The sequence below is a fragment of the Piliocolobus tephrosceles genome, chromosome 11 (genome assembly GCF_002776525.5).
Source record: "Piliocolobus tephrosceles isolate RC106 chromosome 11, ASM277652v3, whole genome shotgun sequence".
Classification (NCBI taxonomy): domain Eukaryota; kingdom Metazoa; phylum Chordata; class Mammalia; order Primates; family Cercopithecidae; genus Piliocolobus; species Piliocolobus tephrosceles.
In genome coordinates, this window is record NC_045444.1 from 65,179,764 (window position 1) to 65,195,697 (window position 15,934).

The 15,934-nt window shown below is 37.6% G+C and overlaps 1 protein-coding gene across 3 annotated transcripts in view; it reads right to left on the minus strand.

Moving 5' to 3' along the window:
- SESTD1 (SEC14 and spectrin domain containing 1) overlaps positions 1–15,934 on the minus strand; it is a 151,050-nt gene that overhangs the window by 74,094 nt on the left and 61,022 nt on the right. For 2 of the 3 annotated variants that reach the window (XM_023212347.1, XM_023212349.1), the window contains exons 2-3: positions 9,337–9,416; positions 1,412–1,520 (exon numbers count right to left, since the gene is read on the minus strand). In XM_023212347.1, the coding sequence (XP_023068115.1) occupies positions 1,412–1,520; positions 9,337–9,391 (164 nt within the window). In that variant the 5' untranslated portion in view covers positions 9,392–9,416. Of the gene's footprint in view, positions 1–1,399; positions 1,521–9,336; positions 9,417–15,934 lie in introns of those variants that run through there. The other variant, XM_023212348.2, reaches the window with a different exon arrangement.

Sequence of the window (15,934 nt, forward strand, 5' to 3'; positions counted from 1 at the left end):
TTAAATTACAGAACACTACTGGACGCAGGTGCGATTCAAATCAGTTGTTTTAACTCCATACTCTGCAAGGTGGTTTAAACGGAAAAAAGCTATTGTGTAAATAAAATGCAAATATAGGAAAAACATACAAAAAATTGTTTTTTTTTTTTTTTTTTTTTTTTTTTTTTTTGAGACGGAGTCTCGCTCTGTCACCCAGGCTGGAGTGCAGTGGCTGAATCTCAGCTCACTGCAAGCTCCGCCTCCTGGATTCACGCCATTCTCCTGCCTCAGCCTCCCAAGTAGCTGGGGCTACAGGCGCCTGCCACCTCGCCCGGCTAGGTTTTGTATTTTTTTAGTAGAGACGGGGTTTCACCGTTTTGGCCAGGATGCTCTTGATCTCCTGACCTCATGATCCGCCTGTCTCGGCCTCCCAAAGTGCTGGGATTACAGGCTTGAGCCACCGCACCCGGCAAGAATTGTTTACTCTGACGAAAATGTTTTAAAATTCACTAGCCAGAACTTAAGAGCAGTATATGAAATAGTCGTGTTCCTTTTTCTACCTCTACATTGTATACACACACACACACACACACACACAGACACATACACAGAAACCTGCCCTCATTTACATGCTTAATTGTAGTGGTTTACAAACCTGGTTGCACATTAGAAATACACAGGAAGCTTAAAAGACTTTCTAAAAATTCTGATAAGCAGGTTTCCCAAGAACAATTGGATCAGAATCTCTGGAAGTGAACCCCCGATCATTAGAATTTTGAAAAAAAGCTCCAGATGACTAATATGCAGTCACAGTTGTGCCCCAGTCCCAATTATGGGAGAAGCAGACGGGGAGGAAGCTTTATTTTTGTTGTTGAAGTGATGGGTAGACTACGGTAAATAAAGAGGTTTAAGTTGGGTCTTCACTGAAGAAATGTGAAAATTAAAGTTAAAGGCCCTTTACATTAATATATAAACATTAAAAAAATTTATATAAAATATAAATTTTTGACATTTTTTAAAATAAAAATATTTATAAACTCCTAATAGCCTTCACTCACTCAATACATTAAAACCTGCAGATGCATTTATATCAATATGGTGAAACAGCTTACCTAAATAAAAGATCTTTTCTACTGATTAAATTCTCCAATTTTTCTAAAGTTACATGATATAGATGCTTAGTTATGGTGTTCCTTAAAAGTTGACAATACATACATTTTGGAAATCTGTATATCATTAAATTCATTAAAAGCATAAAATGAGCATTTTATCTGCAATGATGTTATAAGTCATTGATTTTAGTATCTATAATTATAATTTCACTGCGAATAAAAGCAAATAAGATAGCAAAGTATACTTCAACAATACAAAGAATCATTAGTAACTGAATGAAAACATACTGAGATTTAAGAAAAGACACCTTTAGAGTCACCTTGGAATGCTGAGTAGGTAGTCTAAGGTGACACTCAGCTCATCCATATTTGTCTGTTCGAGGCATAATGGAATTGTCAAAATGAGGCCACTCCGTCTGTCCTTTCCTCCTATTAAAAAAGAGATTTAAATTTAACATGTAATACATATTAAAGCATAATCTGAATAATATATATTTGAATCCAATCTTACTAAAATAATACATTTAAGATATAAATTGAAAAATATCTAATGGCTACTTATAGATTGTAAATGTTTATGATAGTATAGGAGAATTATAGAAAATTTAGAAAAAATGAAAAATAAAATCACCCATGAAATCTTCACCGCAACATAGCAAATATCACTTTATTTAAATTTCTTCCATTTAGCGTGCTTAATGTAATCAATTCATCAAGCACCTCTCGTGTGCCCAGCACAGTAAGTATTTGCAAGTAAAGTAAAATAAATTTCCAATGAACCTAGGAAGAAAACATTTAGGTCATAAGAAATAAGATAGTTTGTTAAATGTTGTATAAGATATATAAAAATTATAAAAAGGGATTTAGAAAATGATTAAGAGCTGCAGTAAATGTGAAAAGTTTCATTAAAAAGTTAAGACTTGAGGAAAACAGAGCTGGGGTTATTGGTATGCCTGTAGTCTCAAGTCCCAGCTACTCAGGAGGCTGAGGGTGAGAGTATCACTTGAACCCAGGAGTCCAGTACTAGCCTGGGCAACATAGCAAGATTGCATCGAAAGAAAGAAAAGAAAGAAGAGAGAGAGAGAGAAAGAGAAAGAGAGAGAGAGAAAAGGACAGAGGAAGGAAGGGAGGGAGGGACGGAGGGAGGGAGGGAACAATTTGTAAACCAAGTCAAAAGAGTATTCTGTTATGAGGAATGATCTGCGTTAACTCACAAAGGTCAGACAGGCATATACTGTTCATAAGACAATAAAGATAAAGCACTGCACAGCTGAGAAGGGTGCATGGGAACTGGATATTGAAGTCCGAAATCAAGGTAGCAGAATGCAGTTACATTCCATGTACATTCAAGTCCCTTTCAGTGTGCCAAAAGTATAATGTAACTTTTAAATACTTTTATACCCACATTGTGTATTTGGAAGTTTCCTACATGTTTTATTTTCATACTGAAGCCCATCTTCTGACCTAGTTGACATTTGAGGTAATTTTAGAAGCTTAAAAAGAAGCAAATACTGAAAGAAACAATTCCACATGATCGCTAGACATCTATCACTAAAAACTGATAGGTGTGAAGTGAAGAAAAATACTCATACTAGTGACACAAATGCAATTCATAACGTATGAACCATAAATGAACTTCTGTCCTCCATTAGGTCAACCATTACTACTCTCCAACCTCTTTGTTTAATGTCAACAAATAACCATCTAAGATGATTCAACTTACTAATAAATCAATATGACTTCAATTGCATATTTTTTGTTCAGAATATAAGTGTAATTTAAAAAAAAAAAAAAAAGGATTAACACAAATGGTTTTCAAACTGCATCCCCTGAAGGACTCTGTTGGTTTGAAAAAATTTTCTCTATTACTAAAAAAGTTTGAAAATTACTGGCTTAAATAATCAATGGTCAAGTGAGGAAGTTAATAGGAATAGGCTAAGAAGTCTTTCATTTACACCTCAAAATTGCTAAGCTTTATCCATGCATTAAGCCAAGCCCCAAAAAAGGCTCACACCTGGACTATGGCACTCTGACTCACTGTAGAATTGTCTTTAGAAGATAAATTGAACATTCAGGGCTATATTTAACTCCATTCCCTCAGCTTTCATTCAGGGACAATAAAATAATCACCAGTGTAAAAGTACCAGAGGGGTGAAAGCCAACAGGAAAAAGACTTTCAAGGTAGTTATGGTCAAAAGCATCAAATGCTACAGAGACAACTGTCACAAGATGCAAAAATGTCAGGGTAGAGATTGTAAGAGAATAATAATGTCTGCTATTGAAAAGAGTGTGAGAACACAGGCGTTTTCATACACCATTGGAAAAAACAAATTGAAACAATCTTCTTGGAGGGCAATCTGACAAAACTTAACACAAATATAAATGCATATTATCTTTATACCACTTCTACTTATAAAAATGCATACTTCTGAACTTGTACAAAATACACAACGCTTTTTAGGTATAGAAGAGAAAAAAATGCACAAAGCTATGAATAAGAATATTTATAAAATCATTCATATCAGAGTATAATATATAGTATATAGTATTGTATATAATATACGATATGTAATATACACTAGGAAAACATGTCGATTTATACAGAGACATAACATACTTTGAAAAAAGGACATTAGTATTATCAAGGCAATTAGGACAGAACAGAAATAAGAATTAACACAGAGAAAGCAAGATAATACAGTCCAAATAACTCTGAGTTGGCAGAGCTACAGTATCTATGCTAAAGCATGTACAGATTTACTCAATGATCCAAACTCCAGAAGATCACTACACCCAATGTACCATACCACTGCTCCCACTCACAGCTTCCCCTTGATTCATCTTAGCTGATACATACTTTGAGTTGATAACTGAAGATAAATTCAAGTGTATATAAACAGTTTTGAACAGCAAAGAGTGAAAACAGCATAATGGATATTAAATAGCTCCTCCAGTGTACTGAAACTTTCTCAGAGGAAGATGGAAGAAAAAAGCTAGAAGACAGTTATCATAGAAACTAATTATTCTGTATTTCAGAAACAATTATTTGGATGCCAGTTAGTCAATTATTAATTATTATATTTTCATATAAGAAGTGAGACATCGTGACATCTACCTTGTAGAGGTCATTTTAATGAAATTACAGAAGAGAATAAGTATCAGAAGACTGTATTTTCAGGGATTATTTTTATAGTTCATTCCTAGAGAGCTTTCTCCGAATGTGTAGAGCATCAAAAATCTTAAAGGAGGCTAGAGAAGAGTCAGATCACATACAATGGGAACCCTGTCATGCTAATAGTGGACTTCTTAGGAGAAACATTATAAGTCAAAAGAGACGGAGGCTTATTTTCACCATTCTTAAAGAAAAAGATTTCCAACCAAGAATTTCATATCCTACCAAACTAAGCTTTATAACTGAAGGAGAAATAAAATCTTTTCCAGACAAGTAATTCCTAAGGGAATTCATTATCACTAGACTAGCCTTACAAGAGATCCTTAAGGGAGTTCTAAAGATGGAAACAAAAGAACACCTGCTACTACAAAAACACATTTAATTACATAGCCCACAGACCCTATAAAGCGACTACGCAATTGAGACTACAAAGAAACCAGTTAATGACTTCAAAATAGGATTATAACCTAACATATCAACATTAGCCTTGAATGTAAAAGGTCTAACACCCCACTTAGAAGACACAAAATGGCAAAATGGATTCAAAAAACAAGATTTGGCCAAGCACAGTGGTTCATGCCTATAATCTCAGCAATTTGGAAGACTGAGGTAGAAGGATCACTTGAGACCAGGAGTTCAAAACCAGCCTACGCAATATATAAGGACACCTGTCTCCACAAAAAAATTAAAAATGAGAAAATTAGCTGGGCATGATGGCACATGTCTGTGGTCCCAGCTACTTGAAAGGCTGAGGTGGGAGGACTGCCTGGGCCCAGGAGGTTAAGGCTACAGTGAGCTATGATCACACCACTGCACTCCAGCCTGGGTGACAGAACAATATCCTGTCTCAAACAAACAAACAAAAAACTCAAAAACAATACCCATCCATCTTCTCTCTTCAAGAGACCCATCTCACATGTAATGATAATGATAGGTTCAAAGAAAAGGGTTGGGGAAAGACCTATTACACATATACAAAACAAAAAAGAGCAGGGGTCACTATTCTGATACCAGAAAAAACAGACTTTAAACCAACAATAATCAAATAGGACAAAGAAGAGCATTACATAATGATAAAGGGTTCAATTCAACATGAATACCTGATTATTCTAAATATATATACATGCACCCAACAATGAAGTACTGCAGATTCATAAGAAAAGTAATTCTGGACCTACAAGACGAATTAGACAGCCACACAATAATAGCAGGGGATTTCAACACTCCACCAATAGAGCTAGACAGATCACCGGGGAGAAAAAAAACAAATTCTGAACTTAAATTTGACACTTGACCAATTGGACCTAATAGACATCTACAGAACAGTCCGCCCATCGACGACAGAATATACATTCTTCTCATCTGCATGTGAAACTCTAATCTGCATGTGAAACTCTTCTCATCTGCATGTGAAACATACTCTAAGACCAACCACAGGCTTGGCCATAATGCCAAGTCTCGATAAATTTAAAAAACTCAAAATCATACCAACCATACTCTCAGATCACAGTGTAATAGAAGTAGAAATCAATACCAAGAAGATCTCTCAAAACCACACAATTACATGAAAATTAAACAGCTTGCACTTGAATGATTTTTGTGTAAACAAAATTAAGGCAGAAATCAAAAAACTGTTTCAGATAAATGAACACAGTGATATAACATCAAAATCCCTGGGATGCTGCAAAAACTGTTAAGGTTTATAGCCCTAAAGGACTACATCAAGAAGTTACAAAGATCTCAAATTAACAATGTAACATCACACCTACAGGAACTAGAAAAACAAGAACAAACAAACTCCAAAGCTAACAGGAAAAAAGAAAGAACTGAAACTAGAGCAGAAGTGAATGAAATTGAGACCCCAAAATCCATTAAAAGAATCAACAAGGCCAGGCGAGGTGGCTCAGCCCTCAAATCTCAGCACTTTGAGAAGTCAAAGTGAGAGAATCACTTGAGCTCATGAATTTGAGATCAGCCTGTGCAACACAGCAAAACCTCATCTTTACAAAAAACACAAAAATTGGCTGGGCATGGTGGTACACACCCTTAGTCCCAGCTAATTGTCAGGGCTGAGGCTGGAGGATCGCTTCAGCTCAGGAGGTCAAAGCTGCAGTGAGCCTAGTTCGTACTACTGCTCTCCACCCTAGACTGAGTGACAAAGTGAGATCCTGTCTCAAAAAAAAGTGTGGGGGGCGGGGGACTGACAATATCAAATGATACACAAGATCAAAGACCACTAGCTAGATCAAGAAAGAAAAAAAGAGAGGAGATCCAAATAAGGACAATTAGAAATGACAAAGGTGACATTACAATTGATCCCATAGAAATACAAGACTTCTGTGCACACTAATTAGAAACTCTAGAGAAACGGATAAATTCCTAGAAACATAGACCCTCCCAAGGTTGAATCATAAAGAAACTGAAGCCCTCAACAGCCCAATATTGAGTTCTGAAACTGAACTGGTAATTTAAAAATCTACCAACCAAAAAAAGCCCTGGACTAGATAGATTCACAGCCAAATAATCCTCCACACTTAAGTAGGTTTTACTCCTGGGATGCAAGATCGGTTCAACATGTACAAATCAATAAATGTGAATTACCAAATAAACAGAATTAAAAACCATACGATCATCTCAATAGATGCAGAAAAAGCCTTCAATAAAATCCAATATCCTATCATGATAAAGACCCTCGATAAACTATGCATTGAAGAAATATATCTCAAAATAATAAAAGCTATCTATAGACAAACCCACAGTCAACATCACGCTCAACAGGCAAACGCCAAAAGTATTCCCCTTAAGAACTGAAACGAAACAAGGATAGCTACTCTCACCACTTATATTCAACATAGTACTAAAAGTCCTAGCAAGAACCATCAGGCAAGAAAAAGAAAAGGCACAGAAACAGAAAAAGGAGTCAAATTATTGCTCTTTGCTGAGTTCATGTTTCTATACCTAGACAACTCTACAGCCTCCACCAAAAGGCTTCTAGAACTGATAAATTACATTAGTAAAATTTCAGGGTAAAAAAATCAATATACAAAAATAAGTTGCATTTCCAAACACCAATGACACTCAAACTGAGAGCCAAATAAAGAACATATTCCCACTTATAACATCCACAAAAAATACCTAAAACTACACCTAAGCAAGGAGGTGAAATATATCTACAAGGAGAGCTATAAAACACTGCTGAAAGAACAGAAGACATAAAGTAATGGAAAAACATTCCATCGTCATATTTAAAATGTTAAAATGGCCATACAGCCCAAAGCAATCTACAAATTCAATGCTATTCATATCAAACTACCAATGTCAATTTTCACAGAATAGAAAAAAACTAAAGTTCACATGGAAACAAAAAAGAGCCCAACTAGCCACAGCAATTCTAAGCAAAAAGAAAAAAGCCAGAGGTATTACATTACCTGTCTTCAAGCTACACTACAAGGCTGCAGTAAACAAAACAGCATGGTACTGGTACAGAAACAGATACATGGACCAATGGAACAGAACAGAGAATCCAGAGATAAATTCACACACCTACAGCCTTCTGATCTTCAACAAAACATGCAATGGGGAAAGAACTCTCGTTTTAATAAATGGTGCTGGGATAACTTGCTAGCCATGTGTAGAAGAATGAAACTGAACCATACCTTTCACCATATACAAAAATTAACTCAAAATGAATTAAAGACTTAAACCTAAGACCTAAAACTATAAAAATCCTAGAAGAAAACCTAGGAATTACAATTCTGGATACTGGCCTTGGAAAAAAAATTACAACTAAGTCCTCAAAAGTAACTGCAACACAAAAATTGAAAAATAGGACGTAAAGAGCTTTTGCACAGCAAAAGAAACTATCAACAGAGTAAACAGACAACCTACAAAATGGGAGAAAATATTCACAAACTATGCCTCCAACAAAGACCTAATACCAAGAATCCATAATGAATTTAATCAATTCAACAAGGAAAAAACAAATAACCCCATTAAAAAGTGGGCAAAGGACACGAACAGATATTTCTCAAAAGAAGACATACAAGTGGCCAACAAGCATGCACATCACAAATGATCACAGGAATGCAATCAAACCGACAATGAAATATCTCATACTAGTCAGAATGTCTATTATTAAAAAGTCAAAAAAATAATAGATGCTGGTGAGGCTGCAGAGAAAAGGAAATGCATATACACTGTTGATGGTCATGTAAATTAGTTCAGCAACTGGAGAAAGCAGTCTGGAGACTTCTCAGAGAACTTAAAACAGAGAAATCTATAAAACAATGTATTTCCCTTTGGGTATATACCCAGTAATGGGATTGCTACCATTCAATCCAGCAATCCCGTTACTGTGTATATATCCAATGGAAAATAAATTGCTCTATCAAAAAGACACATGCATTCATATGTTCCTTGCAGCACTATTTATAATAGCGGAGCTACAGAATCAACTTAGGTGCCCATCAACAGTGTAATGGATAAAGAAAATGTGGTACATATACATCATAGAGTACTATGCAGCCATAACAAAAACAGGGAAATCATGCCCTTTGCTGCAACATGGATGCAGCCAGAGGCCATCATCCTAAGTGAATATTGACACAGAAACAGAAAACCAAATACTGCATCTTCTCATCTGCAAGAGGGAGTGAAACACTGGGCACACATGGACCTAAAGATGGGAGCAACAGACACTGGAGACTACTGCGGGGGAGGGAGAGAAGGGGAAAAGGGCTGAAAAACTACCTACTGGGTATTATGGTCACTACCTGGGTGAGGGGAATCAATTGTACCCCAAACCTTAGTATCATGTAATATACCCATGCAGACAGGCACATGTACCCCCAGAATCTAAAATAAAAGTTGAAATTAGAAAAATACATTGGCCTGCCAAGAACCAGTACAGAGTTAGCTCTCCTAGCTCTTCACTCTGATTTAAAGATGTCTCAGAAATATCTTTTAAACAAAACTTTCATAAAAACATAAAATGCATTTGTCATACTCATCAAACAAAAAACTATTATAACAGTTTGTATATCAAACACTTCAAATTTTAAGAAGAAAACATACCTGAAAGAAAGGCTAGTTTTTTCTTCAGAATGGGTAATATTACTGAGGCCTCCATTTTACTCCAGTGAACTTCCTTAATTCTGAAAACACAGAAAGTTAAATGTCAACTACAAGATAACAATTATTCCATGAAATATATCCTAATGATAGTTTATCCCAGAGTTTCTAAACCTGAGAACTACTGACATTTTGAGCAAGATGATTCTTTTTTTGTAGGGAGTTATCCTGTGCATTGTAGAATAGTTTGCAGCATTCCTGGCCTCTATTCACTAAAAACCAATACCACCTCCCTTTCCCAGTTGTGACAACCAAAATGTCTCTAGACGTGGCCAAATATCCTCTAGTAGGCAAAATTACAAGTGGTTGCAAATCACTGGCTTAATTCTTTCTCAGACCAATATTCTTGGGCTAAAACACTGCCTGGTACACAATAGTAACTAAAAAAATGATTTGTTGAATAAACAAATGAATCAATCAAACAGGCAGTCAATCTTCCTTTGTGTTCCTTATTAATTACACAGCTTAATGTCAAATATCTGATTCTTTCCATTTCACTATTAAATGACTTTTTCTGATTTCTCATATTTTTGCTCCCCTATAATACAGGGTACCACATCTTTTCCTGTTTATCTCACTACATTTTCTAATACATTGTTTCAATTTTTGTCCCCATTGTTAACTGCCTCCATCCCTCTACATTTTACAGTTTTTAATTTTCCAGGGAAAATTGTGATTAGGCCAGTTCATCTTTTTGTACCAGGCCACAATTCACTATTCTTTGATTCAGTTTTCCAGGGTCTACTCAGCCATAGCCAGGGGTTATAGCTAAATACAAAAAGGGACTACCCTTATAGCAAGGGCTAAGGGCAAGATAGTTTCCCTTAAATGGAGGTTTTGGCATGGCAGGCATTCAGGCTTGGCCAGCCCAGTATACTATCAAATTTTGATTTTAGGGAGAGTAGGACCTTTCAAACAAAACAAAAACAAAAACAAACAAAATCAGATTCAATTCTATTATCTCCTTATACTTAGTTTCATGTCTGAGAGAGTATTCTCAATCACATTTTATCCCTTCCTCCCCTGTCCCATCTCACACCCACCCACCATCACAACACAGAGCAGTTCCTTGGAGTGCACTGTGAAATTTTATTATATTTAATGAAAGCATACTCTCTTGAAGACAGTTTCTAGCACAGCAGAAAATATGACTCTTTGTATGAGTATATTACTCAGCAAACACCTGCTATGAACCTATCCCACCTAAGGTTGTGCTACAAGCTAGAGCTGAAAACTCAAGAAAGTACTGCTCTGGAGAAAAAAAAAAAAAAAAGCAGTCTTTAAAAAACAAACAAAAAATAGATGTTAAGGAAAAAAAAGATGGAGTTGTAACACCGGTCAGATAATGGCTAATTAAAAAAGACTAATTTAAACCAGTATATAATTTTACAGCTTTTGTGCATACAATTTAAAAAACACGACCATTTGCATCTGTCATCAAAGAAAACAAGCTGTCTATCTACATGATATATTCAAGTTCCCTTGAATATTTGCAATTTGTTTATTCAAGTTTGTTCTACATTAGCGCAGCAAACAGACTAGTAGGAAGTAGGAGGAAAAAAGCTCACAATGTACATCTTTAATCTAAAACTAGTAGCACTCCATGTTTTCAGATCAATACCTTGATTTGATGAGTTGTTATCCAGTTATACAAGAACCCAGACAGCTTGGATTCATGTCTTAGATCTCCTGTCTTGTGACCAGCTTTATGAAGACCTGATTTGAAAGTTTGATAAAGGGGTCATAATAATTACTATAATTAACATTGATTAAGTGTTTATTATAAACTATGCACTGCTCTAAACGACTTCTTTTTATTATCTTAGTCTTCACAACATTTCTACGAGGTAGGTACTATTATTTTATTAGCCCCAAACAGCTTGTTTTCCAGTCCCACCGTGGGACAAACCCCATCTATTCCTTCAGACTCATCTCTGGGTAGCATCCTAAAATAATGGATAAATCTGACCCTCACACTCTCAAAAAGAAAGTTTACTTTTCTTGGGCAATACAACATGGCCACATTATAAACTTTCAGATCAGGAATCCTCCTGGCCACAAGGTGGGACCCTTGCCCCAATACTATTTTACAGCTTGCCCCTTTCTGTTGCAACTCTTCTAAGTGATCTGAAGTTTCTATGTCCAGGCTTTCGTAACTCACTCTCTCAGGATCCAAAATCTCCACCAAACCTGCTGAATGTGCTGACTATATTCTCTGGCCCCACTGACTCTTTTGACATTTTGGATGGCCTTTCTTTTACTCTCTCCCGTTCTTCCCAGCTAGCTGGATGGGTTGAGGCCACACCTTCTTCCCGTAACAAACTACCTTCATGTTCAATTACACCTACTCCATCTGCTCCCTCTCTCTCACCTTCCCCTCAACATCCCAACCTTTGATGTTGATTTCCTCCTCCTTATCAGGGATTCTTCTCCCCTTCTCATACTAGGTCAGAGGTCACCTATGAGATCTCATTTTGGCCTCAGAAAAAGTTCTGCTGCTCCAGGACGTGGCAAATGGGGATCTAGGAACCATCAGAGTCCATGCTCCCTTCCTAAAGTCTGATCTTTCCCAAATAAAAACTAAGCTTTGGCTCTTTCAGTAGGGGCCCTTCTCATTTCATGAAGGACTTTAAAGGACTACTGCTTTATCTACTTCACTTGGTAGGACATGTATATTATTTTTACCACTTGATACACCCATGAGGAAAAATCCCACATATGGTCTCTGGCTCAAAGGTGGGCAGATGAAGTGCATACCCCAAATCCCCAGGAGTCTGGCCCTGGGAGAACTGCAGTGCCTGACGCTGATTCTGAGTGGGGTTGTCAAGATGGAGACCACAACAGGAAATGTCATAATCACACCATCACTTGCCTGATTCAGGGCATTAAAAAGGCCATATAAAACCTGTAAATTATGCCAAACTAAGGGAAATAAGAGAGGGGTCAAATGAAAATCTAGCCCTATTTTATTCCAAGCTGGCTGAGGCTATGAAAAAATATACTACTATGAACTCCCAGAGCCCAGAAGGCCTCAATGTCATAGCTGTTTATCAGCCAGGTATCCCTACACATTAGACATGAAGTCCAAAAGCTAGATTAGAGAGCACAAACTACTTTCCCAACATTGCTGGACATAGTTTCAATTTCTTCAATAATTGAGAACAGATTAAGGGAAACAGAGCCAAAGAGAAAGAAAAATGCAAGGACAAGAGACAGGCTTAACTGTTGCCTGCTTTAGAAGCCTCCAGCCCATTGCAGATTGTACTAAGCACACTTCTCCAAGTAAGTGTTCTTGATGCAGAAGGACAGGCCACTGGATATGGTTTGGCTCTGTGTCCCCACCCAAATCTCATCTCCAATTGTAATCCCCATGTTTTGAGGAAGAGAACTGTAATCTCCACATGCAGAGTGAGGGAAGTGATTAGATCATGGGGGTGGTTCCACCATGCTGTTCTTCTCATAGTGAGTTCTCACGAGATCTAATGGTTTCATAAATGGCAATTTCTCCTGCCCTTCTGATTTCTCTCTCCTGTCACCCTGTGAAGAAGATGTCTGCTTCCTCTTTTACCATGACTGTAAGTTTCCTGAGGTCTCCCCAGCCATGCAGAACTGTGAGTCAATTAAACCTCCTTTGTTTACAAACTACCCAGTCTCAGGTATTTCTTTACAGCAGTGTAAAAACAGATTAAATAGAAACTTCAAGTTAGATAGTCCTACTTCAGGGGTTTAAAATATAGCCCACATTGGCCGGGCGCAGTGGCTCAAGCCTGTAATCCTAGCACTTTGGGAGGCCGAGATGGGTGGATCACGAGGTTAGGAGATTGAGACCATCCTGGCTAACATGGTGAAACCCCGTCTCTACTAAAAAATACAAAAAAAACTAGCTGGGCGAGGTGGTGGGCACCTGTAGTCCCAGCTACTCAGGAGGCTGAGGCAGGAGAATGGCATAAACCCAGGAGGCGGAGCTTGTGGTGAGCTGAGATCCAGCCACTGCACTCCAGCCTGGGCGACAGAGCAAGACTTCGTCTCAAAAAATATATATATATATATAGCCCACATTTATTCAAACAAGCCCTAGCAAGAAACCTAACTGAAAAATCTCTTAAGACGGGATAACTTCTACAGCATGTAAACTACCTCCTCATTTGCTCCTCCACAGAAATCACACAGCAACATGAAATACAAACCGTAACTTCCCAACAAAAGGAAAATAATTTTTATCTAATTCAAAGGTTACTTAAAGGTTATATATAAAACAAGGTAAAAGGAACCAGGGAATAAGAGAGACATGAAGAAGGTTATAAAGGTAAAAAGGTATTTTGGGAAAGGAAGGTTATTCAAAAAAAAAAAAAAGACTTTATATGAGAAAAAAAATCTCGTACGGTAAATTCTTGTCCTGAAATAGAATGACTGGTTGTTTAAGAAAGAGGAATGCTTAGGACAAGTCGTAAAGTCCAAGCATGTCAAAAACAGTCTGTGTAAGTCATAAGAAGGTTTGTGAAGGGAAATTTATGAAAGGAATTTTCTATGTGATTAAGTTGGTTATAACTGAAAGGGAATTATTTAGGATAGTCTTTCTAACACTGCCTCTCCATATGTTAAAACAAGGTTTTCTTAAGGTATTAATCTGTTCTTAACAAAACTACAAGAAGTTTTACTTTTCATTTTATAATGTTTATTTTTAAAATTTCTCAGAATCACCTCAGTTTAACTTTTGCTGTGTCCCGCTGTTTTCAGCTTTTTCTCCCCTAAAGAAGGCCTAATATAGTAAGACTCCCCAGTTTTTGTCAGCTCCTGTCGTGTTTTCCTCCCAATTCTAACTGTTATTATGTCCTAATGCTAAATATTAGCATAATATTTTAACATTTCAACTTTAAGGTCAAAAAAATTAAGCAATGTTTTCCTCTAACATAACTTAATTCTGGACCCCTGGCTTTTCTTGGTATGTCTAAATTTTCCATGTAATCAAAAAAAACAACTTATGCTGTTCCTAAGAGTCATGTATTCCCCTGCTGAACACACACTTTCTGTGTCTAATTAAATGCAAACACTTTTTCATTGAGTTTAATTTTCAGATTACCTAAATGGGTTTCCAATAAGGAAAAACAATCACAAAGCAAAAGGTTTGTGCATCCCTTTTTGGACAATGGCTTTAAAAAACAAAATTTTATCTTCTAGAATTCAACAGTTTCACTTTCAAATGATACTGTATATGGGATCAGTCTCTCCCCAGAGATGCCTGCTACCGTTACAAATCTCCCCTGGATTCAGCTGGTCACCAGTTTCATCTTGACATGCTCCCCCTCTCTGATGAATACTTTCCTCCAGAAAAATCCAATATCCTAAGTCCCACAATCTGGGACAATGACCCACAGGCTCTCCTGACAAACCAACAACCATAGGTAGGGTCTACTCCATGCCTTAGGGATGCCAGGAAGTAGTTGGAAGATGAGACCTCCACCCCATTGCCAACGATTTGTCACTGCTGTTCTGTCAGAGGGGTTGGGGCAGATGTGGCATCCTGATAAGTAAGCAACAATGAGAAAGGGGTGATCCCAGATGGGAAACAACTACTGTTCGGACAGATGGTTAATCTCAAACAACCTGCAAGCACAGCTACCTTGTTCCACAGATAGCGGCCTTGTAGCATGATTCTATACAATTTCCCTCCAGCCCCTACCTCTTGGCAGACAACCCTTTCTCTGCTGTGCTGCCCAATGCAACCCTGCAGCCTATTTTCACACTTTTGCTAATAAATCTGCATTTCTTTACCTACAACTGTCTTAGTAAATCCCTTTAAAAACTGCAAAGCTGGCCCCGGGCAGTAGCACCCATGACATCCAGGAGTTCAAGACCAACCTGGGCAACATGGCAAGAACCCCACTCTATTTTTTTAAAAAGGGGATGGGAACAGTTCAGAGAGCTTCCAGGTGAGTGAACACATCAAGGTGCTGAGAGGGTAGCACACCCAGACAGGCCATGGAAGGTCCCCATGCCTCCTCCCCTGATACCTTGCACTAAACATCTCTTCTATAGGCTGTTCCTGAGTTGATCCTTTATAACAACCCAGTAATCATAAGTAAATTGTCTTACTGAAGTCTGTGAGGTATCTTAGTGAATTATCAAACCTGAAGGGGTTGTGGGTAATGAGAACCTTGATTTGTAGCCAAGTCAGACAGAAGAGTGGGTAATCTGGGGACCCAATACTTGTGCCTGGCATCTAAAATGAAGACAGCCCAGCTATGGCACCTAAAGTGAAGACAGCCTGAGCCTGTAGTCCCAGCTACTAGGGAGGTTGTGGTGTGGGAGGATTGCCTGGGCCCTAGAGTTTGAGTGTAGCCTGGGCAACATAGCAAGATTCTTGTCTATAAAAAATAAAAAGAAACAAATAAATAAAGTGAGGACAGTCTTGTGGGATGGAGCCCTTAAACTCTGGATCTGATAACTCCAGGCACTTACTGCCAGAACTGAATTGGGTTGTAGGACACCCAGGTGGTATCTGGAGAGATGGAGAATTGATTGGTGTGAAGAAAAAAATCTC